Consider the following 25,312-nt stretch of genomic DNA (forward strand, 5'->3'; position numbering starts at 1 on the left):
TGCTTGTTACCGCCGTACTCAGAGTCATTTAATGGTTACTTAACCCAGTCCTCAGCAATTGTTTTCCGTACAATATGTTACTAAGGAATAGTTTAAGTAATCATTAAATGACTCTGAGTGCGGCAGTTAGATGTTATCAATACTCTATTCCTAATAAGAACTTTTTCTAAATGTAATCATTGTCTATGTTATATTTCGGATACCAATCGCGAAAGTGGTGCCCTCTATGTGAAAGCGAACACGAAAGTTGTTACGAATTTGTAATTGGAACGAATTTAATCATCTTAAAACGTTACTATTGTCTATAGTTCTGATTTTGAAATTCAAAATCGTATTACTGATATGATATTGACTAATGTAACCAAATTGAAGTGCCATTATGGAGGCACTTTGTCGAATTGATATGTTGGGGTTTGTCACATATTTATAAGGTTTGACATAATTTGTTTTAGAGGAGAGGCCACAATACTAAGTTAGTTACGATATGTTTCTATTGAGCCGTAGACTTACCTATATTTTTTTCAACAAACGGTATTAATCGGCTCACCCTTTTCCAAAAAGGGGGAACGAGCTGGACGGCACGCGTAACGCAAAAATGACGTTACATAGCAACACACATCTAATGAATGTCATGACGTAACGCAAAAATAGTGTCACATACATACATGTTTTGTAGTTCACTACGAAGTAATAGGAACCACTGGTGACCCCAAAGACTGGTAACGCACTTTAAGGTACGTGTCCACAGGCCCGCATCGTACGCATTGCACGCATTCCGTATGACGTCATCAGTACGCATCGTATTTTATAGTCCTCGTTGTTGCGATATTGATTAACCCTTCGTGTGCCGAAACACAGACCCTTGCGAAACATAATGTGTTTTCTATTGTCTTATATAATGTGATATACTTCTAACCTGTTAAGGCTGAGTACTGCATCTAATTTTATCGACAAAAATAATATATGAAGGGGGCTGCAAGCCGTATTGGGTCACCAAAACTAATATAAACAGGTATTCGTTTGGCCGTATTCGGTTTGGCCGTATTAATTCGGTTTCTGTTAAACCGAATGCGGCCGCCGCCTTCGGTGACCGACCTACGACCGACCTAATGTAAACGCGCCATTATATACGAGAGGTTAATTATTGCGAAGCGTCATCAGAACGCAGTTTTGTGGTCTCATCCTTTAGGTCTTGTTATTAATTAGTATGTTTACAATATAAAGGATCGTTGTGTTCGTTGTAAATGCAAGACAGGCCTCGGCATCGATGTGTATTTAGTAAACATTATATCGTACCACGTAATAATACTCTGTTACACTGTTAATGTATTGTCGTCTATTATAATAGTTATCATTTTAATAAAATATTTGACAAGAGTAAAATGTTTTTATTTTTATAATTACTATCGTGAGACATCGACACAAATGGGCCGGCTCGACCGGTGTGATACCACGGCCTCACAGAAAACCGACGTGAAACAACGCTTGCGTTGTGTTTCGTTGTGTGAGTGAGGTTACTGGAGGCCCAATTACCCTCCTTCCCAATCCCCGATTCCTCAACAACCCTTAAATTCTTAACCCCCAAAAGGCCGTCAACGCATTTGTAACACCTCTGGTGTTTCAAGTGTCCATTTTTTCCCAATTTTCATTTAGTTTCCCATTTGGTTTATAACAAAGCCAGGTGCGGATGCGGAGTTTCTTGTACATATTACTAAGAAGGTAATATAAGCTAAAGAAGTATGTGATATCACGGTTATTGGAAGAAATAAAAATACAAAGTAATGCTCAACATAAGAAATATATTCGATTTTACAAGAAAACGAAAGGGAAATTTTTCATTGGTACACTAACTAGTGATTAGAATATATTTTTTTGCCAAAAGTTAATTTTACCAAAGGATTGCAGTGTACATACATGAAATAATGTAAATTGATTATACGAGAAATATATATTAACAATAAATTCATTAGGATTTAGAATAGAAACTATTCAATTGTAGCTGATGTAGGAATATTTCGATGTTATTACATATTATTATTAATTTTATTTTTAATCAACTTCAGACATTTGATAACATAAGGTATAAATATTTTTAAAACCAATGAAAAATTAATTAGAGAAATAATGTAAATAGAAAATGTTCTGAAACCATAATTAGGTGTTGAACCCAAAGCACGACCTGCATACTTTTAGAATAATAAATCGAACTAATGTTCTTTCACAGTGCACTTTTATACTTTGTACAGTAGAAAAATGACCGAACTCTAGTTTGAAAATACAGTTTCCCTGCTAATAAATACTGGTAAGCAATATTTAAAACAGAAAACCATATTTTGTAGTTATGGTTTCAGAAAAATTGTACCAAAGCCGAGGCTTAAGGTAACGTGAATCAGTGTTCCATAGTACATTTCACACAAGTGAACAGTAAGAACGAGCATTCTTGTAGGTGCTTAGATATAGTCAACAAATGGTACTTTTATGTCCAAAAACAATCTAATATTTGCACCTACGATGCTCATTGTCTAGCTATAACAACGAGTCTCGATAATCTATCGATTGGAGATACAATTTTTTAAGGGATAAGTTAAATTTGTATCGATAAAATTTGCCATTAGATAGATTATTGAGACTAGTGGTATGTATTCACTCGTCAAGGTTCAGTTTAGACCAAAGTTGGTCCAGAGAGATGAGTAGGAGAGTCCCGGGTTGGCCGGAGTGGTGACTGGGGAAGCGGAGGGCGCAGACGTGCCGGCCTGCGAACGTGATGCGTTGGCGCCGGCGCCATTCAGCAGCAGCGTCGACGGCGGCACACGCCTGCGCGACGAAAGGCTTCCAGAACCTGTTGAACAAAAAATTAATCGAGTTTATGATCAAACTTCATACTAAATACGGTTAAATAGACTGAATAGGAATCGAGACAGGAGGGGTGAATACATATTAGGTATCATTTTCCCAAATGCTGAGTACTCGCTGAAGATTTTCTCAAAATATACACAATATTTGACTGATATAAAAGTAACAAATAAATTGACTTGAAGAAAACAACAAACCCTTTTTAGTCCTTGTCCATTAGTGAAATCTGAATAAAAAGGACTGTAGCATTAATATTTATAATAATGTGTTACCTGATTCACTGCCCTCCGGGCAATACTTGATAGTGTGGGCCCTGTCGCCAGTGGCGCCACAGCGGGGACAGCGGAAAGCGCGCAAAACAGGGCACAGGACACGACCGCGTAAGTCCTTCAGTGCGTGGGAAGAGTAACACTCTTCGTTCTCTCCGTTGTTCTTGCAGAAGGCACACTCCTGTAAACACGGTTTGCGGTGTAAACAAAGTTAAAAAAAATACTCGAAAATAATACTAGGGACGTTTGAAAAGTCCGTGCAAAGTCAGAGAGATAGCACTATTGGCGCGTATCGAGGTTATGCCTAGTTAGTAGCGTCTTTTGGAAGACCACACACCAAGTTTCAGCCAGATCGGTCTATTTCTTTGTGTTTGGCATTCGTTTGAATCGAAGAAGTCGAGTGATTTTCAAAAAATGGACGAAAAAGAATTTAGTATATTGACTAAACACTATTTTTTGAAAGACAAAACGCCTCAGGAGGCTAAAGAAAAGCTTGATAAACATTATGGTGACTCTGCACCTTCGATTAGAACAGTTTATAAGTGGTTTCAAAATTTTCGGAGTGGCCATATGGGCACAAATGACGCTGAACGTTCTGGACGCCCTGTTGAGGTTACTGCTTCAGAAATCATTGATAAAATCCATGATATGGTGATGGATGACAGAAGAGTGAAGGTGCTTGAGATTGCTAGTGCTGTGGGCATCTCGAATGAACGGGTACATAATATTTTGCATCAACATTTGGATATGAAAAAGCTATCCGCAAGATGGATGCCGCGATTGCTCACGCTTAACCAAAAACGAAATCGTGTGAAGTGTTGCATGGACGGTTTGCAGCTGTTCTAGAAGAAACCGCAGGTCGTTTCGTCACTGTAGATGTAACATGGATACATCACTACACTCCTGTGACCAAAGAACAATCTAAACAATGGGTTACCAAGGGGGAATCTGCGCCAAAAGAGGTGAAGACCGGTCCTTCGGCCGAAAAGATTATGGCGACTGTGTTTTGGGATTCGCAAGGCATAATCCTCATCGACTATCTGAAAAAGGGTAAAACTATTTCAGGTGCATATTATTCATCGTTATTGGACCTTTTGGAAACCGAGCTGCAAGAAAAACGCACACGATTGGCCCACAAAAAGTCCTTTTCCATCACGACAACGCACCAACTCACACCTCAGCAGTTGTGGTCGCAAAATTAATAGAAATAGGGTTCCAACTCGTTTCTTATTCCCCTTATTTTCTAGACTTGGCTCCCTCGGACTACTATTTGTTCCCAAATATGAAGAAATGGCTGGCGGGTAAAAGATTTTATCCAAATGAGGAGGTGATTGCAGAAATAAACGGCAATTTTTCAGACTTGTACAAATCCTATTATTCGGAAGAGATCAACAAACTAGAGCAGCGTTGGACGAAGTGTATAAGCCTAAAAGGAGACTATCTTAAAAACTAAAAACGGTTTACCCCAAAAAATTAAGTAGTTTTAATTTTTGCACGGACTTTTCAAACGACCCTCGTATTATTGCACGGTTGGCGCGGTGGATAGGCAACTGGCTGGCCGTGCAACGTGTCACGGGTTCGATTCCCGTACGGAACAAGTCTTTGTGTGAACCACAAATTGTTGTACCGGGTCATGGGTGTCATGTGTATGTGAACTTGTATATTCGTAAACGCACCCACGACACATGAGAAAATCCTAATGTGGGGCAACGTTTTTATTAAATAAATAAAAAAATATATTACGTACCTAAATAAATATAACCAGTTCTAACTGTTTATCAAAGTTCTCCTAATATACCTACTTGTAACTAAACAAAAAACAAATCTATCTGGCTTAAACTAGTATCAGAGCTAAAAAATACACTTATCAGACAAATAGCAGAGAAATGTTTACGTTCGGTAAGGCGCGACGCATACGACGGTCGCTGCGTGCTTTGGCCACTTCTTGCAGGAATTCGTACAGGAGACTGGGACGAATGGATCGCAGCACTGACAGTTGCTCTCGTGTCAACATCGACACGTATGTGTTGGCCGATGAGAGACCTGGAAATCAGAAAACAGTTCTAAATCTCCCTCTCTCTAATCTCCCTTTATAATTTTCCATACATTTTCTGTTCAAAACAATTTAAGCTCTGGTTAAAATAGCATCTGGAATATTAACTGAATATAAACCTTCACAAAAGTAATAGGATACGTGAACTAAGTGACATACAACATTCACTTTCAGTTAAAATAAACTTTAGACACGAACATGAACCAAATCCAAAGAGGAGATGCCTTAACTGGATTTCCCTTTAAAATAATGCGTGATAATTTATGGGTAGGGCGAAACGTTACAAACCATTCCCCTTTCTATTTTCCCACATGCAGTCCCATACTAACACGATGCGAAATGTCCATATTTTAATGTGCCACTTATTGAGCACTTATGACTATCTACACATTTTTTACTATCATTGGGCAGGACCCATTTGTCACAGTGCACAATCACATTATGACATCTCCTATTCGTACTTGTTTCATGGACAGGAATCACTAAAAGGGAAGTTTATTAGTAAAACGAATGACATACTTTTAACGAGGAAGTCGAAAGTATCCATCATTTCGTTGTTCCTCGAGGGAGGCTGCGCGGTTGTAGCGTCAGGCCAAACGCTAGACGAAGCAGACTCGGTGCGACTACCAAATCCTGTTGACAATCAATATCCATTACAGAAAGTCTTTGTAAATAAAAATAATCTTATTGTAACTGTCTTTCAGTCGAAATTAATCGCCAATCTTAACCCAAAATATTGGTTTTTGACAGAAACTCGATACCAAGTGGATAGGATAATCCATTCATAGGTAAGTGTGGGAGAGCCATGCTTCGGCACGAATGGGCCGGCCCGACCGGAATGATACCACGGACTTCCAGAGAACCGACGTGAAACAACTTGCGTTGTGTTTCGTTGTGTGAGGTTACCGGAGACTGGAGACCCAATTACTCCCTTCCCAATTCCAGATTCCCCAACAACCCTTAAATTCCTAATCTTGGCATTTGTAACGCTTCTGGTGTTTGCATGGGCGGCGGCGATTACCATCAGTTGATCCGTCTGTTAGTTTACCGGTTTTCGTAAAAAAAGAATACAATCAAAAATCGATCTTAATCCGAAGACTGAATAGAGACCATTATTAATTTAGACCATTAAATAAACAAACATTACCTGAAAAATAATTATTGACGTTGGCATCTTCATTGAACATGTCAGATCCATTCAAACGCATATTTGACAACAAATCCTCCATATCGGCGACTGCGGGCGCTGTGGGAACAAATAGCTTGGGTACATCTTCTTTATATATATACTTCTTCTGTAAGTGTGTATGTCACTGAACTTCTCTTAAACGACTGGACCGATTTTGATGATTTTTTTTGTGTGTGTTCAAGGAGATCTGAGAATGGTTTAGATTCACAATTTTGTCCGCTGGACAATGTTTTTTTAATTAATTTTTAATTTATTAGTAGTTGTTGATTTTGGAATGTTTTACATTGGATCCGACAAATTTTCAAATTAATGACGTGTAGACAGAACAACGTCTGTCGGGTCCGCTAGTCTTCTCATAATAATGTTCCACGCCGTATAACTTATTTACGCTATACAGAATGGAAAATTTCACACAACAACCAACTGATATAGGCATTAGGAAACATACACTAAACAAACAAAACTTAATGTTTATGAAAGTTATTCACGAGACTACATAAGGTTACTTGCAATATATACAGGGTGACTTTGAATTCGACGTATTCCTCTCGGGGGGTGATAATACAACAAATTTTGTAGGTAAGTGTCTGGTCCGAAAGTGGCTAGTTTCTGAGATATTCAACATTTTCGGTTTTTGGTAAAAAATATCCGAAATCCGAAAATTTTGAATATATCAGAAACTGAATACGTTGAATTCATAGTAAAATAATAATTCGTTATAAAAATTAATTGCTGTTCGTTAACCGAACAAAACGGCTGGATCGATTTGGAAAATTTTGCTTTTGAATTATTTGTGGAAGTCCAGGGAAGTTTAATTATAAATAGTTACTTACGATAATCGGCGGCTCTTGGCTCCTGTTGAGTCAGCATGTTCAAGAGCTCGCTGCCTTCAAGACCCTGCATCATTGGTGTCATGGAGGACAGCACTGGATCCTGACCCACGTTTCTAGTATCCGGAAACATGAAGCTTTCCTGTTCACAACACTAGGAGTAGTATAAGTTAACAATAAGTATGTAATTAATCCTTAAAAACGCCCCCAAAAAAATTAAAAAAAGTATGTAATTAGTGGAGATAAGTAGGTTCAACGTAGGTTGCCACGTTGTGCCAGTTGACTACCATAGGTATAGGCAATGACGACTGATGGCCTTCTATATTAATTAAGTATCACATAATTATTCATAGTGAAGGTATTTACAAAAAAATCACAAATATATTTCACAAAATATCTAAGTTCGCAATGGTTGAATCTCTCTCAATTCTGATGGATTGATTGATGTTATTATTCATTGGTTCATTCATCAATTAAATACGAGTAATTTCAAAAATGTACTAATTTTGTTGACGCGTCATCAATAGGTACTTACGGTAGTTGATGTAGGATTTTGGTCACTAGCCAGTGTAAATATAGGTTTATGTTCCTCCGCATTATTAAAACCCACTGATACGGAGTCCATTTTACAAAAATATATTTAAAAATAACGTTTACGAAAAAAGTTATTTAATCAAATGTTACACGTAAACCGTCGTCGAATGAAAGGATCGATCGGTGCGTAGATGCACCATTTATACTAATTACCCCTCTCACATCTACAGATCTACGGCTATACATCGGAAACTTGTTTTCAAGTAACTCCCAACCTACCCTCATACGAAAATGTTTCAATAACATAATTTTATCATTGAAACCAATAAACTACGAAGCATGTACTATAACTATAATCAACTTGATAATAATGTCACATAATTATCATTGTTTACTCTAATAACATTTTGTAGAACGGACATGTTTAGATTAATCAATAAGAAGGCATATTTTCCAGATGGTAGGTAGTTGTTTATAACTTGTTATCTGTTCACTGGAGTGGTGCAAACTGTGTGTAGTAAGTACTTACGTTGTTGTTTTAGCTTTACGATATTTTATCGTGACATTCTATAAGTTCATGTACCCAATATTAAATTTGCTATCAAAGACCTCAAAAACAAACAAATTGTTTTAAGATTATTTGATATTACGCCAGCTTTTCCCAGAATAGATAGGGAAAGATAGATTAATAAATAGTTTTTAACAATAAATAGGCACATTCGATTTTGAACTTTAATCCTGGCGAATATTGAGCTGAAAGTTTTTAATTAGGCCAAGGTACAATACAGTTTTTTTTATAGGACAAACCCGCCACAACCTCCCATACCGCTGCAACTCCTGTAAGCCAGGATCTACAGTAGATACAACCATGAAAACACCGGAACATTGAAGTCCGGTGCGTCCCAGGGGCATGAATGACCGTCTTGGATCCCGCAACGAAATAAATCAGTCGATATGTTTAGAGGAGAAGAAAAAGAATATTATAATACAGTTATTCAGGTCCCAAAATAGCACCCTCTTCTTCCAAACATGGGGAAAACGACACCTACACCCATACACCCTACTGGCTGCTGATGATGAAGAATATAAGCCCGAGTTTGATTGAATGTAACTAACAAGTTAGAATTAGATCAGATTAAAATTTAATATCAATTTGCAAATGGGCACTTGTTTCTTTTTTTGTGGGGCGATTGTCATCAGATTTCTGCTCGCGCCTTGGGCAAGGCGAGAGGGAGTGTCAGACTCATAGTGACTAAAACCACCCCGTTCTTACTCCTGCTTTTCGAACCGGAGCCCCAGTAACCCGCTAGGTTGTCCGCAGCTCCGAGTCGAAGGGTGAATAAAATAAGGTAGAGAAATAAATAGTAGACTCAAAATTAATCAAGATTAAATAGTCTGAATTACACCGGAACGATGATAGTTGGAGGAAGATTCTTCTTATTTACTTTCGTCTTTTTAGACGAGATAGTAAAGATACGTTTCGACTACGACAAAAATTCCAACACAAACACAACATTAATGTCTGTGCTGTTTGCACTTATTAGGATAATACGACAGCGGATGATACGACACTTTTTTTAAAGACCTTTCCCCACGATACCTATTGTATTTTTGTTAAAACATTGCCCCACGCTAGTATTTCTTCTGTGTCATGGGTGAGTTTACAAACATACAAGCTCATACACACATTACATCCAGACCCGAAACAACAGTCACACAGAGTTTTTCGGGAATGGAACCTGCTACAAGTTGCGCTGCAGCCCGTTGGCTAATCGTGCAATCATTATCGTGTCACAACAAATTTTCCTACATGAATACACTACACTACACTATACCCTGAGTGTACGCTGCATAGTACTGCATAGTCTAGAAGTACCTTTACATCTCTTGGTCATCTAATTAATCTACCAACCTATACTAGACGGAATGCACCATTCTGGAAATCGTAAGTATGTACTTTATATACTAAAAGCAATTTAGAAGGATAAAATAAAACTCGTCACGTCTCCATAATTATTTATTACGCCAAATCATGATTTTACACAATCTAAACTAATAATACAACTCCATTTTATTATGTCATTATTTCATTAACATTGGCGTTAGAAAAACTAAATTATACTTAGGTACTTATTAGTCCAACCGAAATGTACTTAAACCCAAGTTTCGGTAAGTTTTGGCCTGTGGTATTAAGATTCCGAACCTGAAAACCAACCAAAACCGAGCTCGATACCTAGACTACGTTAAAAATTTCAAATTTAGTAAAATAAGATTGAATATTTGTAATACAATTATTTAAAAGGACATAGAATTTAATTTTCGTTAAAATATATTATGTATAGATGTATAAACCAAAAAAAAAAATTTGTATTTGATATATACAATACAAAATGTGTGCATTTCGGTTTTGGTCAAAGTAAAATTTGATTTCAGTTGTAAAAAACAATTTCGGTCGGACATTACACTTAAGGTTACATTATAAATAATAAAAAAAAAGAAAAGTAGGAACTTTAAAAACGACGTGCTTGTTTATCTCCTGCGGTAAGTTATGAATTACTTAGACATTAAAAACGAACTACAACTAATAAGTACTTGTATTGTTATGTGTTGGTTATGTCATATTGTTAGTAACTGAAAAATGTGAGAAGCAGAAAAACGTCAATCGATTTTAATCCTTACAGCCGTACTCAGAGTCATTTAACCCCTTGTCTGTCGGTATATAAGACACGATAGAAAACACATTGTGTCTCGCGTAGATCTGCGTTCCGACAGACAACGGGTTAATGGTTACTTGAACCAAATCCTTAGCAATTGTTTTCAGAACATAATCGTTACTAAGGAATAGTTTAAGCAATCGTTAAATGTTTCTAAGTACGGTAGTTAAACTTTTATAATAAAAAAATCAGTTTAATGAGAAAAGTTATTTTGTAAAAACTATGACAATTATTATCGAGGCGGGTTCAATATGATGTTGATGATACATTAGGTAGGAACATGATCAGTTTCCTTAATGAAAATTAACAATAACGGTGACATTATTCAGTGAATGGCTAGGATCCTTAGTTCCTGGACTTTTTAGAAAAATGGGTGTATTATAATAATATTGAATTCATTATTTTTTACATAAGTGTAACTGTCCCAATCGTCAGATACCATACAGTATTAAAAGGAAATTATAGTCATGCAGCGTCTCATCTTGAAAAGTGGGCAAGTTGTCAAAAAAGAACTTAATTACATATGTAGAATAGTAGACCAGTCATTTAGGATCCCTTAGGGTTACATTTACCTGTAACTTGCATGAAATTAAAGTATGCTGGCAAGTGTAGGCAGTCAAATGGGTATGTAATATGTATCTCAGTAGAGAGTTGTTGTGTGTGCTTGTTAATCCACGTGATGTGATGGAGCGGTGGGCCCGGAGACACAGCGACGTCGGAGGTTGTGGCGCCGCGCGGTGGCACGCTAGCTCTCCTCGTCTCCATCCTTGTCCGACGGTGTCCGACAACGGTGTATGTAAGTATTCACCGATGTATCGTTCTCGACTTTCTTGCATTTATCGCCAGTTTCGCAGATACAACTAAAAATTAAATTAAATAATGTTAATATCTATCATATTGAAGCTACATTGCTGCTACCATGTGACAGGTGAACATTAAAAGTGGGTATGCCTGTACAGAAACTTCTCTCACACATTTCTGTAATTCTGTCCGATACTTTTACAGGAAAAAGCCCAGTAATACTTTGCCCGACCCGGGAATCGAACCCGAGACCCCTTGTTCGGCAGTCGCACTTGCGACCAGTCGACCAACGAGGCAGGCAGACAGGCAGATTTCAGTATTTCCATACAATTTAGCATGTGTCTGTAGTTATTTGTACAAAGACTTACTATGTATTAGGGATGTACATTTCTACGATGCTGGGGTTGTTCGGTTTGTACACGGTCCACGCACAAGGAGTGCGGTAGCTACAGATCCTGTGTGCTTTGGGGGTCGTGGTACTCGATGTGGTCGACATCCGGTGCATCTCCTCTTCCTCGGTATGCATGGCTCGCTGGAAATATATTAACATAATACATTTTAAGTTTGGCTTGATATAATAAAACTAACCTAGTTAGGTTACTTAACCTAGTCCTTAGCAATTGTTTTCGGAACAAAATCGTTACTAAGGAATAGTTTAAGTAATCATTAAATGACTGAGTGTGGCAGTAAGTTTATTAAATAGCAGAGGTGGAATTTATTGTAATAGTTGAGAAGGTGTGTGTTGCTTGTAGGTGTAAGCGGAACAGTACCGTTAGTACGACTTTGCTTCACGTTTGAAGTAATCAAAAAGAGAGCGACGATTACTTTAAACGTAAAGCACACTCGTACTAAGGGTACAGAATAAGGGTGAGACGTAGACATCTTCAGAGAGGATTTTCTGGCTACATTACATAGTGCGTGAGAAACACAGAGAGTTTTTTGTTATTCCATTTATTTATCAGTATCACTGATGAAATCAAACCGACTATCTCGTCATTCGTCAGTCAAAGTACGTTAAAATCACGATTACTAAATAAAATATGAATGAAAGAATCGCGTGCGTGCTTCCATTGCTAAACTTTGAGTCGCTTTCTTATTCTATTTTATTTAAGAGGATTTAGGCTTTATTAGGCTTTCCCATAGGCAAACCGCCGTACTCAGAGTCTCCTGGAAACATTGTAAGGAGGTTTCTATAGTTCACTGGTAGCTTGGACCATGTTCCTGATAGGATAAATAAATAATATTAAATTTTGGAAGCTGTCTAAATAAATATATCGAATTATATTAATAATTCAAATGTTACTGTTAACGTTCATGAGATCATCAACAGATGATGACATTCATATTCCCGATTACACTAGTAAGTACTTAAATACCTACTAGGAAAAAGTAACATAATATAATATTTAAACGAACACAAATCATTTTTTATTTTCTCAAGCAGAGATAAAGCCCTGCAAATAAATCTTCTCAAGTAATTGATAACATTGTCACAAAGGGCAATTAAGTTATCGAATACTCAAGTGCGTCAATATGCAATATGTTTTAGGGTTGCCAAGTTTTGTACATACAAGTTCTGCTGAAAAGCTGACATTTTTTTTTGCATGTAGTACGTACGTACGCCACGTCCTATCATATCGCTGTAACTCCTGTAAGCCAGGATCTACAGTAGATACTACCATGAAAACACCAGAATACTGAAGTCCGGCGCGTCCTAGGGACATGAATGACTGTCTTGGATCCCGCAACGAAATAAATCGGAAGAATGTTATTAGAGGAGAAGAAAAATAATGAAAAAATCGTCTCTCCGATGTACTTGACCTCTATAAGGGGTGGTAACGTTACTGAAGTGTTCATTGAAAAGCTGACATACTGAATACTGACAGGACAGTTTTGTGGTTATAGTAAAGACCAACATACTTAATATAGTACTATAACCTAGTACAAGAAAGCACACAAACGTAGCGGGTATACTCGAAGAAGAATAGAAAAAAATATATTGAAAACAAATTAATGAATTATGACTGCCTCGTTGGTCGAGTGGTCGCAAGTGCGACTAGGGGTCCCGGGTTCGATTCCCGGGTCGGGCAAAGTATTACTCGTTTTTCGATTTTTCGAAAGTCTGGAAATGTGCCGAGTATATGGCAATAGGCTCACCCCCTATAGGAAAATAGAGTACTAAGGAAGTCTCCGTTTCTCTTCTCTATTCTTCAAAGTTTAGTCTAATATACTATTATTCCTATTCCTATGACTGGTTATGAGGAACTTGTGGTATCAGTAATATCAGTCGAAGTATCCATGACTCGGGCGTCATACGCGCCGCCCTTGAGCGTATCCGACGTCCGGCCGAGCTGCCTGCGACACTGCGACCACCACAACCATGAATGAACTGTACCCTTAGTATGAGTTTGCTTTACGTGTTACGAAATCGAAACGATAGTGCGTTCGGCGCTCTGTGTGCTAAGCACGAAAACTATCGAGAAAGTATTCGTATCGCAATCGAAAGAATTTTCTATGGGATTTGAACAGCGCCCCTACCGTGCGTAAAAGGAACTAAATATCGCAAGCACGAATGTTTTTGATAACTATCGTATAGTAATCGTATCGTATTGGTATCGAAACCTAGAACATTTTGACACAAATTGGAAGCACGAACGAGCATTTGACGTACGGTAACGTAAATTTCGAAAGCTGGCTATCGAAACGACTCGACACATTTGTCACTGAGAATTTGTCGGTGAGAAAGGTATCGAAATTTGTAATAATACAAAAATTATTATATTGTGAAGTCAGTGAGTGCTTGCAGTGATTTTTATAAAATGCCAAGACCGTCGTTGTACCAACAAAGTACCTACAACAAGTACTTAAGATCGTTAACAACGATTGTACCAACAACAACGAATACGTTTAAGGGTTGTTGGGGAATCGGGGATTGGGAACATTAGGAAGGGGTAATTGGGCCTCCAGCAACCTCACTCACACAACAAAACAACGCAAGCGCTGTTTCACGTCAGTTATCTGTGAGGCCGTGGTATCACTCCGGTCGAGCTAGCCCATTCATGCCGAAGGATGTAATCCACATTAATAGGAAATAAGTAAAGAAAACTACTACTAAAAAACATTTTGGTGGACAGAATAAATAGACTCCATAGTTATTTCAAGTGTTTTATTACTTTTTAGTACAAAATCCTCTTTTTATAGTTAATAAAATGTATATACATATATAACTAATAACGTAGTTATAATTAGCGAAACAATTGTATAACAAGGAAGAGTGAGGCTTATCCCAACACAAGTATCTTCGGATTACTTTTTGGGAAGCCCCGGCAACTTATTGTACTAACTTTTGTCAATAAACACATTTTTATTTTTTTATTTATTATTATTTAACTAACTTAAAAACTATTTTATCCTAATCTTAATCCCAATAATATATAATTTATTTATTTATTATTATAAGACATTAATGAAAAACAAGATGAAGACACAAGATCATGTGCTTATGCCAATTATAGACATGCACCACATTCACAGTATTGACACAGTTAGAATAATTATTATAAATACAATGGCATTAACAATATTTTGATAATATTTTAAAATAACATAAAAACAGAAAAATTCAAATAAATATAAAATTAACAGTAAGTTATAAAAAATAATCAACTAATAAAAAATAATAACTTTTCTCATGCTCCTTAGCATAGCATTCTTGTCATTATCTATACACATTTTAATCAAACTCGCTTTAGGTTTTTTCACTGGTGGAGGATTCCAGCTATCTTCCTCGGATGGAGGATCGGTGGTTTTGGTGGAGGCGCTGGCGAAGGGTAGGCTTCGTGAGGAACAGTGAGTGGTGTGGTAGGAATACAGTAGGCCCACTGCTCCCAGAAATATTGGACTGGTCCCACAAATATTCCAATCTGTAAAAAGATAATACATCAAATATTACATTACAAATATTGTTTAAGTATCCGCTGCTGCCTGAATGGCTCCTTCCATTTAGCCTGAATGTAACTGCTAGGGGTTTGCACCGGAGCAGTGAGTACCGGAGAATAACTGGTAATATACCGGTAAAAGTACTCGATTGAAATCAATTGGTTGTTAACCGATTAAACTCTGGTGATTGTATTATATCTAACTGGAATATTTTTATGTAAATAATATTATTTTTCAATACTATATTAATACTACTAAAATAATAGAAATATTTATTAACCATCAGTTTTTAATTTAATACATAATTAAGATAATTTATTTACTGATTTGCTTCTTTCGAATTATATTATTTATTTCGGTCATCAAATCAAAGCGCTCCTGGCAGTTTATGTGGCACAATTCACTTGCTACTAGCTTTCCAAAGAGTTCAGGGTTCTTTGAAGTCCAATTATCTATTTTGTTTTGTTTTTCAATTAATAAAAACTTGATTATCACCGGTTATCACCGGTGAATCTCCGGAGATCGGCAAATCACCGGTGAATTTCGCCAGTACGCCAGATTTCGCTCCGGTGCAAACCACTAGTAACTACCACCCCGGGGAGGGTTTAGACAAATCTCTGTTAAACTATTGTCCATCACATAAAAAAGGGGCTAATCAAAGAAACATTTAGAAATCTTTACTTACTTTTGTATAAATTCCACCATTAGCTCATATTGGAGTTGAATCGTCCTCATTTTAAATGTAACATGTTAAAATTGTAATTTTATCTTATTTACATTTTACATAAGATAAAATAACAAACAAACAACCGGCATGACAAATGTGATGTCAAATACGACGTTCGGAAATCATAAAAAAAATTATAAATTTATGAAACTAAGTACTTATTTTTTTTCATAGATAATGTCACGTTATATTTCTCTTAACTCGCTTTAAGAACTTTTTGCACATAATTAATATTTATTTAATAAATATTATTTCATAAAACGTGTACACAAAGGTTGAAATATATATATAAATTTAATTTAGTTTTCAGACGAAATCTTTATGCTCAACAAGTCATTCAAATCGTTCACTTGGCTGCTTCTCTAGTTTACATTAGCATGACGTCACTATCGAATTGGATTCGAGCTCTCGATAGTTGAAAGAATAGGCTTCGTGCTGCCACACTCCGTTAACGTCTCATGACGTATCGTCATCTCGATACGTTTACATTACGAATGCGATAGTTATTCGTGCTTGGCACTCTGATTGGTTGGTTCATTCGCGCCGTCCAATCAGAACGCAGAACGCGCTCTCGTTTCGGTTACTTTAAACGTAAGCCAAATTCGTACTAAGGCCCCTGAATGCCCGATGAATGACTAATGCGACGGTCACGTGGATCCGCGCTCACATGTCATACGAATTACAAACAGGAAGCAACATTCGGCACTAGGTATGCAGGTCATTGACTCGATATTGTATTATTGTTTACACAACTAACTACTTCAACTTACTCCGTCATTATAATGTAACTGACGTAATTTGTTAGCCTGATTTTCAACCTAGGAATAATTATTGTAAATACATTACGTACATAGTGTTGTCTATGTATGTTATTATAATGAGGTTATAAATAGGATTTGCAGTAACGGCATATTGAATTTGAAATCGGTCTAACTGACGCACTCACATTTAACACATTAAACGCCGAAGTGGTCACCGGACCGACGTTAGCGGAGGATTTGCCTTCAACAGTTTTCTATTGGCAGTCAAAGACTTAAACTATTCCTTAGTAAGGATTTTGTATCGAAAACAATTGCTAAGGATTAGGTTAAGTAACAATTAAATGACTCTGAGTACGGCGGTAAAATGTCTATTGGTCAACTGTACCTATAATGGTGGACATACACATTAGGCTTTGCATGACGGTTTTGTCCTTAAATGCAAACCGAGTTATATTGCACTGACAACTGTACAGTTTCCTCCCATGTTTTTTAAGGGCGGATATCGTTCTATGACTTCTCCCGCCTTGGTTGAGGTTGGTTAAAAACCACCCCGTTCCTACTCCTGCTTTTCGAGCCGGAGCCCCGGTAAACCCACTAGGTAGTCCGCAGCTCCGGATAGTTTCCTCTCATACACGACAGGGTTTGTTTGCATAGTTGTACATGTCAACCAAGGCAAAACCGTCCAGCAAAACTTAATGTGAATGGCTACCATTGGTGAACCCTATAAAAGCCTTGCAATAATTTCTAACTAGCGCCAATTGCGGTAAGAAAAAACAAATGCGGGTATCGTCTTTGATTAAAACTTTCTGCCTTTAGAAAATTAGGCTCTATGGAGACCAAAAAGTAATCTTCAAGTGCTCTAATTCTTCTCAATATTTATTTTCCCTGAAGAACCTGGCCCATTATAATTATCATTAAACCTATAGAACTCGCAATAAATATGGACATTTATAATTTAGATATATTTTTTGAAGTAAGATCCTAATAAACGTTAATTCTCATTAAGTTTTCGTTAGTTTAATAATTGTAAATTATTTTACTATCTTCAGTTTCTTCTATTAATGTATCAGTTAAGATTTTTTGCGTTTTGAATCTTACGATCAATCCGTCTAGCTTACAGATAAGGTAAAAGTCGCTATTCCCATCTGTACCAAGCTATTCTTCGTCCTTTTCTGGTATGGTAAATGGTTCCAGGAATAGTGAGTTGCCCGCCTACTAGTCCGAGTACCTTGCAGTTTTTAATAATTTTCCTGTCTATAATAAGTTTCATGCGAGAACATTCGCGCAGGGCTCTCCCATGTTTATTTATATAAGGGCTTTAAAGTCACGAGAAAGGCGCATGTTGCCTCGTCACATACAGGATTAGTTTCTTATTTTTTTCACTAAAAAAAGAACACCTCAAGATCACCAGTTCTAAAATGTTTTGAATAAACGCACGTCGCCGGCCACACGCAAACATTATTCACAGTCCGCAAATAGAAGTTAGTATTTGACAAATACGCAAATGCTTCGTACGTAAATGCGTTATTTCTGTTTAGAAAATACTTAAAATGCGTAATTTCTATGTAATGTGTGGGTAATCCTAATTGATAGTTTGATAATGAAGTGTTAAAGTACCAACATTTTGGTTCTTTGCGCTATTCATTTTATGAATTCTTAAGTACTAAACGATATGATTAAAATGTAAGTATTTGGTTGCAAATGTTCCTATAAATAGGTTATTCGTATCTACCTTGAATGATCTCATATTGATCTGCAACTTTATCAGTTTAACCAATGAACTAAGTTGCCGGTTCAAACAAGATTTCAATCGGAATCACATCATCGCGTACGTTTTATATACGTCGTAATAAATCGTATATCTAGTGTAAATGTTTACTATGTGCGTGTTTATTGGTGAGAAAAACGCGTTCTTTTACATCAACATTTCAATCTGAGAAAGTGTTTATGACTTGTAAACAATTTATTAATTATAAGATTGTCATATTTAGGTTGTACGACGGTGTACAATGACCAATTAAAAATAGAAACTTTGATTGAGGCGAACATTTAACTTTACTAGTACTTTATACTTTATAACGGATTGATATGATGCGCAGTAATAACAGTATGTTTACAAAGATTATGTTTACAATGAATTGCGAGTATTTTACGTTTCTTTAAAAACAGATGACGTTGAAACGTCCGATTACACCAAAACTCGAACACAACGCTAACGACACGATAAACTTTTGTCAATCAATATTACGAATTTGAGAAATTATTTCTAAGATAAATGATGTTTATGGAGATGAGATTAGAATTTAAATTATTAACATACGTGCAGTGAGATTAGATTACTCTTAACCTAGGAGAATATAAAATTTATCTGAAGTAAGGTAGGTAGAGGTACGCTTATGTTCTTTTAATAAAGATAAAGTATTTCGAAAATTGTCACGATTATTCAGATTTTTACAAATTGAATTACCTAAATATTTTCTACCTTCATAAAAACTGAGTTAAGTTATAAATAAAATTGATCAAGAAAAAAATAGCTTGGTTCAATGGCTAGACGTAAAGGTACTTTCGAATCGCCACCGGTTGAACCTTATTTGTGAATTTCAAGCTTTATGCGAATAAAGCACATGAAACATTTAACTTACGTAGGTACATAAACTATTCTTAATATTGTAATAAACGGAGCACAAAATATTCGAGGCACAACGTAGAGAAATAAGGTATGCACACAAAATCAGAAACTGCAGCACAAAACATAAAAACCATTCGGCTGAAACAACCGAACTAAAGAATGTACGCACTTAATCCGTAAGCTGGTAATCAAAAGCCACTCACCCTAACTCTGGGAACCATGGCTGTGGTTAAAGCACATAACGAGAGGAACACCAGCAACCCTTGCTTCATGGTCACGAATGTCGGTTCTCGTCGGAAAGTCTAGAATACTTGGAAAAAAAAAGTTCGGCGCGCGCGGTGACGGAGCGTGCGGGAGTGGCGTCGGCGGGCAGACGCGCCGTTATAAGTACCTACAGTGGGCCACAGCTACAGTGAAGAGCCACGCCGGCCGTCGCACCACCGTTAAAGATTTTCCTATCAAAATCAACACTCGTATACTACGATACGGGGTACTATCTACATTATTGTTTGTAATTTAGCTGACATGAATGAACGAGCCTTTAGGTGATAGCGATAAACTGACGACACGTGTCATACACATACAATAAATAATTTTCATATTGTCTTGTTATTGTAGTGAATCACAGTATTCACAGTCTAGATGTTAATGTTAATGTCTTTTAATGCTAAGAACGATTGTAAATAACTGGGTGATGTAAAGTTAAGTACGTAGCGGGCGATTTATTATCTAGGTACTTATATTTCATCTGGAGTCATTTCTGCATCTTACGTCATAGACTCGAAAACTACAAGTTTTCAGAAAACAAATATGTTTGCATCGAACATAAAAAAAAATCATAAAGCATCGAGATCTCTGCGAAAACAGTCATCAATTTTCTTCTTTATTTTTTCGTTTATAGATGTACCGACTCGTGTATAGGTATAAGTATATAAAAATCAACGTTTTTCATTTGTCTGAAGGTATTCAAAAAATAAAAAGAAACGGGTGTATATTATTATTTGCGGCCAAAGCTGCGGAATCGGAGGCGTAAAGTCAATCGTGCGATATAATTTTACGCCAAACTATCTATAATGTAGTCTCTAGAATATATTCTTGTTATTATAAAACTTTTCAGCTTACCCGCATGTAGAAATAAAGGTTATTCATTAAGTCGCCCGTTACCACTAGTCAATAGGACTATTGACTTGTGGTAACGGGCGTTTAATGAATAACCTTATTTCTACTTGCGGGTAACTGGTAGACACCAGTGAAGTGACTAAAGCGGCGTTTATAGTATTAAGAATAAGAAACTCATACTTTAAAAAATATATTTGTTATTACCTTAAAAAATACAAATAGGTAATAAAAATTCGCCGAGGAATTACTTAATGATCTGACTAATATTATAAATGCGAAAGTTTGTATATTTGTGTGTACGTTTTTCACTGAATCAAGTCAAAACGGCTGAAGAGTTCAGAATGTAGAACAGGGTTTGATAATGGTCTGCAATATAACATAGGTTATTCCAACGTGGGCGAAACCGCTGGCAGAAGCTAGTACCTATATTTATAACTTTAAATATTAATTAAGTAAATTAGGTACTTTTCATATTAAAATCATTTTGCTATTACTATTTGTTTTTGAAGTGTTCATTTATTTTTTAACGTTGCCCCACATTGAGATTTTCTTCTGTGTCGTGGGTGCGTTTACAAACATAGGTACAAGTTCACATACACATGACATCCAGACCTGAAACAACAATGTGTGGATCACATTAAGAATGGTTCGCTAGCTTTTAAAATGATCACAAGTATGTATTGCTTCAACGCTAACCGATGTTAGCTCCCAACATAAGACGAGACCGACTTTACGCTACCAAAGAGGTACCGTTCGCTTTGCCCTGACGTTAAATATGTTTACAGTTGCATCATCCAAAACGACAAAGTGAAAATAAAAATATACTTACGCGAAGCAATTTTTACAACTAAATGGCGAAAACTGGGGCGTGGGGCCCTGCCTTATCCACTTCAGTAGGTTTCAAAGATAATTTTATAACTTAATGAAAAAAAGATATAATGTGTTATGAAATAAGAGATATCTTTATCAATAACCCTTTGAGAGGCCACTGCTGGACTATGGACTCCTACAAAATAGGTTTGCAATAATCTCCATGCTTGCCAGGCGGGTTGGAAATGGCAGTTTTATAATGGAATAGGGGGTCAACGAGCAGATGGGTCACTTGATGATAAGCGATCAGCACCGCCCATGGACAATGGCAACACCAGAGGAGTCAAAGAATTAGATTTATACGAGAGCACTGCTGCCTGGTCTCTCATAAATATATTAAAATTAGCTCCCGTTAGTCTCTCTCTACTCTCCTGCATGAGCTATGCTGAGCTCCTATACGTGATAGCGTGATGTGTTATAGCCTACAACCTTCCCCGACAAATGCACTAATGCGCTATCTAACACAAAAAATATTATTCAAATCGGACCAGTAGTTTCGGAGATTGGAGCGTTTGAACAAACTCTTCATAGTATAGTGTAGATTATAATTATGTCCTGCCTGTTTTGGCTCCTTCGACACGAGATGACGAGGGAGACTCGGGATGGTGATAAATGTGCTTACTCTCTGCCGTCAGCACACGGCGTCATAATAATCATAACCTACATCTATTTTAAAATAAATCAAATAAATTGCGTAGCATTTACCTAATAGTTTTAAAATGTTGTGCAATTTCGTTGTTACATTTTAAATATGAATCGACATGTATTATCTTTTTTATGGTATAAGCCGGTAAACATTCGCCTTTAATCAACATATTTATTCTCCCATTTTCATTTAGTACCTAAAACCTCACACAACAATTTATAAGGGTTTCTTGTGAGTATAAAAATACTCCAATAAATTAAAAGTAAGATTTGATCGTTTGCCAAAATTTTAATTAAGTTTACTCGCACAATTAAGATAGGTAAAATATAATTATTAAGCAACTTTAGGTACTTCAGTTGATCAAATAGTTGAAACGACTACCGAGCATAATTACTGTGGAGCTTTTCGATTTCTAAAGTTTTAATTTTATTATAGAGAGTTGATTTATATGCTATGTAAAAACATTTTTAAAAGAAAACATTATAATACAATTGAATATCAATGAAAGGGAGATGCAACTAAAGTGTTTAATTAAATCTAAGGAAAATCACAGTTGTAGACTGCCTCGTTTGTCAATCAGTTGCTAGTGGGACTTCTCTATATTTAGCTGGCAAATTGGGAGTACTTACTGGAAGGATAGGCAGTAAAAAGCAATACCTACTAGTAGTAGTAGAGTAGCTTTTGAAGGTTAAAGGGATTAAGGGCGCTTTTCCACCAGAGATGTGCTATGCTACGTTGCTGTGGATGCGTTTGGCTTAGCACTGGTGGAAACGGACTCAGCTAAGCTAGGTTTTTTATATGGATAGATGCGTGCTATGGATGGCTTCCCTACTATCGATATATTGCTTACTCGAGCTGCTCATCTTCCTTGGACAGCTACATAGCTCTTTGTCAGTGCAAATGAAAAAACATTCCAGCGCTGCGGACTACCTAGCGGGTTTACCGGCGCTCCGGGTCGAAAAGCAGGAGAAGGAACGGGGTGGTTTTTAGTCAGTAAGAGTCTGACACTCCCTCTCGCCTTGCCCAAGGCGGGAGAAGTCATTGGATGATTTTCCCTCCTCAAAAAAAAAAACCCTTATAATCTACATACCGTAGGTACCTATCTAGACACACGGCAGTGTGTCCGCCAAGTTCGAGCAAAAAAACCGACACACCGGCCGTGGGTTATATTACACGAACCATTTCGGGCCAAGTTCGACCCACCTATAACTCAAAATCTATATTATCTACGCATATGAAATTTCTAGTATCTGTCGAGATCTACTTACTTATCTAAAATACAAAATTTCATGAATGTACCTATTGTAGGTCTTGAGATATTGACGTCAGAAAATCGCTATTTTTACTATACACTCACTGACTGACTCACTCATCAAAAACCTAGACCACTTCCAATGGTCGTATTGACTTGAAATTTGGCATGGAGGTAGGTCTTTAGGTCAAGGTAAAGGAAAAAATCTGAAAATGGCCAAGTGTGAGTCGGTTTTAAAAATAATGAAGGTGTAAATTTATACCCCTAAGGAACTAAAACAAAAAATTATCTATATCTTCCAATGGTCGTTTGGACCTAAAATTCGTTACGAAGGTTTGTATTTAGTCAAAGTAAAGTAAAATAAGAAAAAAAGAAAATAAACCTTACAAAAATAAATGAAATCCCACCCAAAACATAAATGTGAAAGGCTGCCAAGTTCGATAATATTGGAATGCTTCGCCTATAAAAGAAGTGAGATCTAAATAAGTACCAAGTTCCATACACAGACCTCAGTTAAAAATGATATAACTTGGCAAGTTTTAACAGAAAATTATATACTTGCCAAGTTTGTTTTACTTTCTATGTACAAGTTTTCACACACTTTGTTATAAACCTACTAAACGCAATGAGTCAAGTATATAATTTTCTATTAAAACTTGCCAAGTTATATCATTTTTAACTGAGGTCTGTGTATGGAACTTGGTACTTATTTAGATCTCACTTCTTTTATAGGCGAAGCATTCCAATATTATCGAACTTGGCAGCCTTTCACATTTATGTTTTGGGTGGGATTAACTTTTATCAGTTCATCATTCTGGATTTTAAACCAAGCAAAGATGAATAAGTTTCTAGCCGAGCGGTAGCTAATAATGTCTTCTAACTAATAAATCTAATAATTGCGTCAAATTTATTCTATGAATGCGATAAGATAATTATGTACTTATGTTATGAATCGGATCACGCTATATGGTTATCAAGCCATGATTCAGACATTGTCAAACATTAAAGTTTTCATAGCGGCACTTCTATTTGGGAGGCCAGTGGACCTCTGACCTCTTTTTATGGAAACATACCTACGAACTATGTTCTGGAACTTTTATGAGGAAAATACAACACTTAAATATTGCATTATCTTTTATTTTACGTATTATTTCGTATCGCTTTATTTATTGTTTAATGCTTTCGACAGCGATGACGGACGTCAACGGAGTTTATTGTCGGCATTAATCTTTTAAGGGCTTAGTTAAATATGAATTACCGTGTCCCTAGCGTATGGCTGCAAATCGGAAAAAATATATCTACACTAAATAAGGAGGAGTAATCGTGTGAATAGAACAGAAAAATTATCCATGTTCTCTGTCGCAGCAATACATGAGCGGTAGGAACACTGGTTTCTCGTGTATGCGACACAGGCGTTAAGGGTTAAGAGGTTTAACTAAAACTGTCATTCTCTGTCTTCTCAGGCTTTTTAAGTCTGATTTTGGTTTACATTTATCAGGACAGCTAGAAAACATTTTATTTATGTGGCTGGTCAAAATAGACAATATAAGCTCGGTAAGGTGGGAGAACACGCTTAACAGGTAACGAGGGTAGTAAAGTCACTAAAAATTAATATTCCACTAATTGCCGCTACTGGTACTATAGGCCATGCTATCAGTAGGTAATCATATGATTGGTTACTTGCAAATGTCTCTATAATCAACCTCCCCAATCCCCAATCTTCAAATCCGGCAACGTATTTGTAACGTCCCGAGTGTCCATGGGTGATGGCCATTGTTTACTATATCAGGTGATCGTGTATACGCATTTGCAGCAGCCCCATCCTATAAAAAAATCAAAATCCTATTAGATTAGTTCCTAACTTCCCAGATGGTTGGTTTTGTACTAGATTTTCCGATTTCCCATTACTCACTCACAAGTGGGTCCCCTTATAAAATATTTACGAGATTAACAGTTTTTTAGTATCCCAAAGTTGATTTGGCAGTCAAATAGCTCGCTGACGAATAACTCAATATTTATGATATTTATATGTGGTGTAAAACTGAAATCACCGTTTTCCTCATGATCTCATAGTTTTCCGAGAATATAGAAAGTACTTTTTTATTCCACAATGGCCGATTTACGGA

The 25,312-nt window shown here is 36.7% G+C and overlaps 2 protein-coding genes and 1 long non-coding RNA gene across 4 annotated transcripts; all 3 read right to left on the reverse strand.

The window, feature by feature from the left end:
• Positions 1-1,779: 1,779 nt before the first annotated feature.
• Positions 1,780-7,941, reverse strand: LOC118269362 (uncharacterized). 2 transcript variants are annotated; one of them, XM_035584429.2, is made up of 7 exons: positions 7,730-7,941; positions 7,198-7,348; positions 6,323-6,421; positions 5,695-5,808; positions 5,017-5,165; positions 3,126-3,303; positions 1,780-2,839 (listed from the first exon to the last, which is right to left on the reverse strand). In XM_035584429.2, the coding sequence occupies exons 1-7, from the start codon at positions 7,817-7,819 to the stop codon at positions 2,658-2,660; spliced, it is 963 nt and encodes a 320-aa protein (XP_035440322.2). In that variant the 5' UTR covers positions 7,820-7,941; the 3' UTR covers positions 1,780-2,657. The 2 variants fall into 2 exon arrangements, with proteins under 2 accessions (XP_035440322.2, XP_035440323.2); XM_035584430.2 differs by having other exon boundaries at positions 7,198-7,336; positions 7,730-7,912.
• Positions 7,942-9,732: 1,791 nt separating this feature from the next.
• On the reverse strand, positions 9,733-19,674 carry LOC118269163 (uncharacterized). Its single transcript, XM_035584118.2, has 3 exons — positions 19,503-19,674; positions 11,612-11,775; positions 9,733-11,302 (listed from the first exon to the last, which is right to left on the reverse strand). The coding sequence occupies exons 1-3, from the start codon at positions 19,569-19,571 to the stop codon at positions 11,188-11,190; spliced, it is 348 nt and encodes a 115-aa protein (XP_035440011.1). The 5' UTR covers positions 19,572-19,674; the 3' UTR covers positions 9,733-11,187.
• LOC118263274 (uncharacterized) lies at positions 14,395-16,015 on the reverse strand. The gene is made up of 2 exons (XR_004782580.2): positions 15,868-16,015; positions 14,395-15,166 (listed from the first exon to the last, which is right to left on the reverse strand). It is a non-coding gene; the product is annotated as an uncharacterized LOC118263274 (long non-coding RNA).
• Positions 19,675-25,312: the final 5,638 nt, after the last annotated feature.

This window comes from Spodoptera frugiperda, chromosome 2 (assembly GCF_023101765.2).
Source record: "Spodoptera frugiperda isolate SF20-4 chromosome 2, AGI-APGP_CSIRO_Sfru_2.0, whole genome shotgun sequence".
Taxonomy (NCBI): domain Eukaryota; kingdom Metazoa; phylum Arthropoda; class Insecta; order Lepidoptera; family Noctuidae; genus Spodoptera; species Spodoptera frugiperda.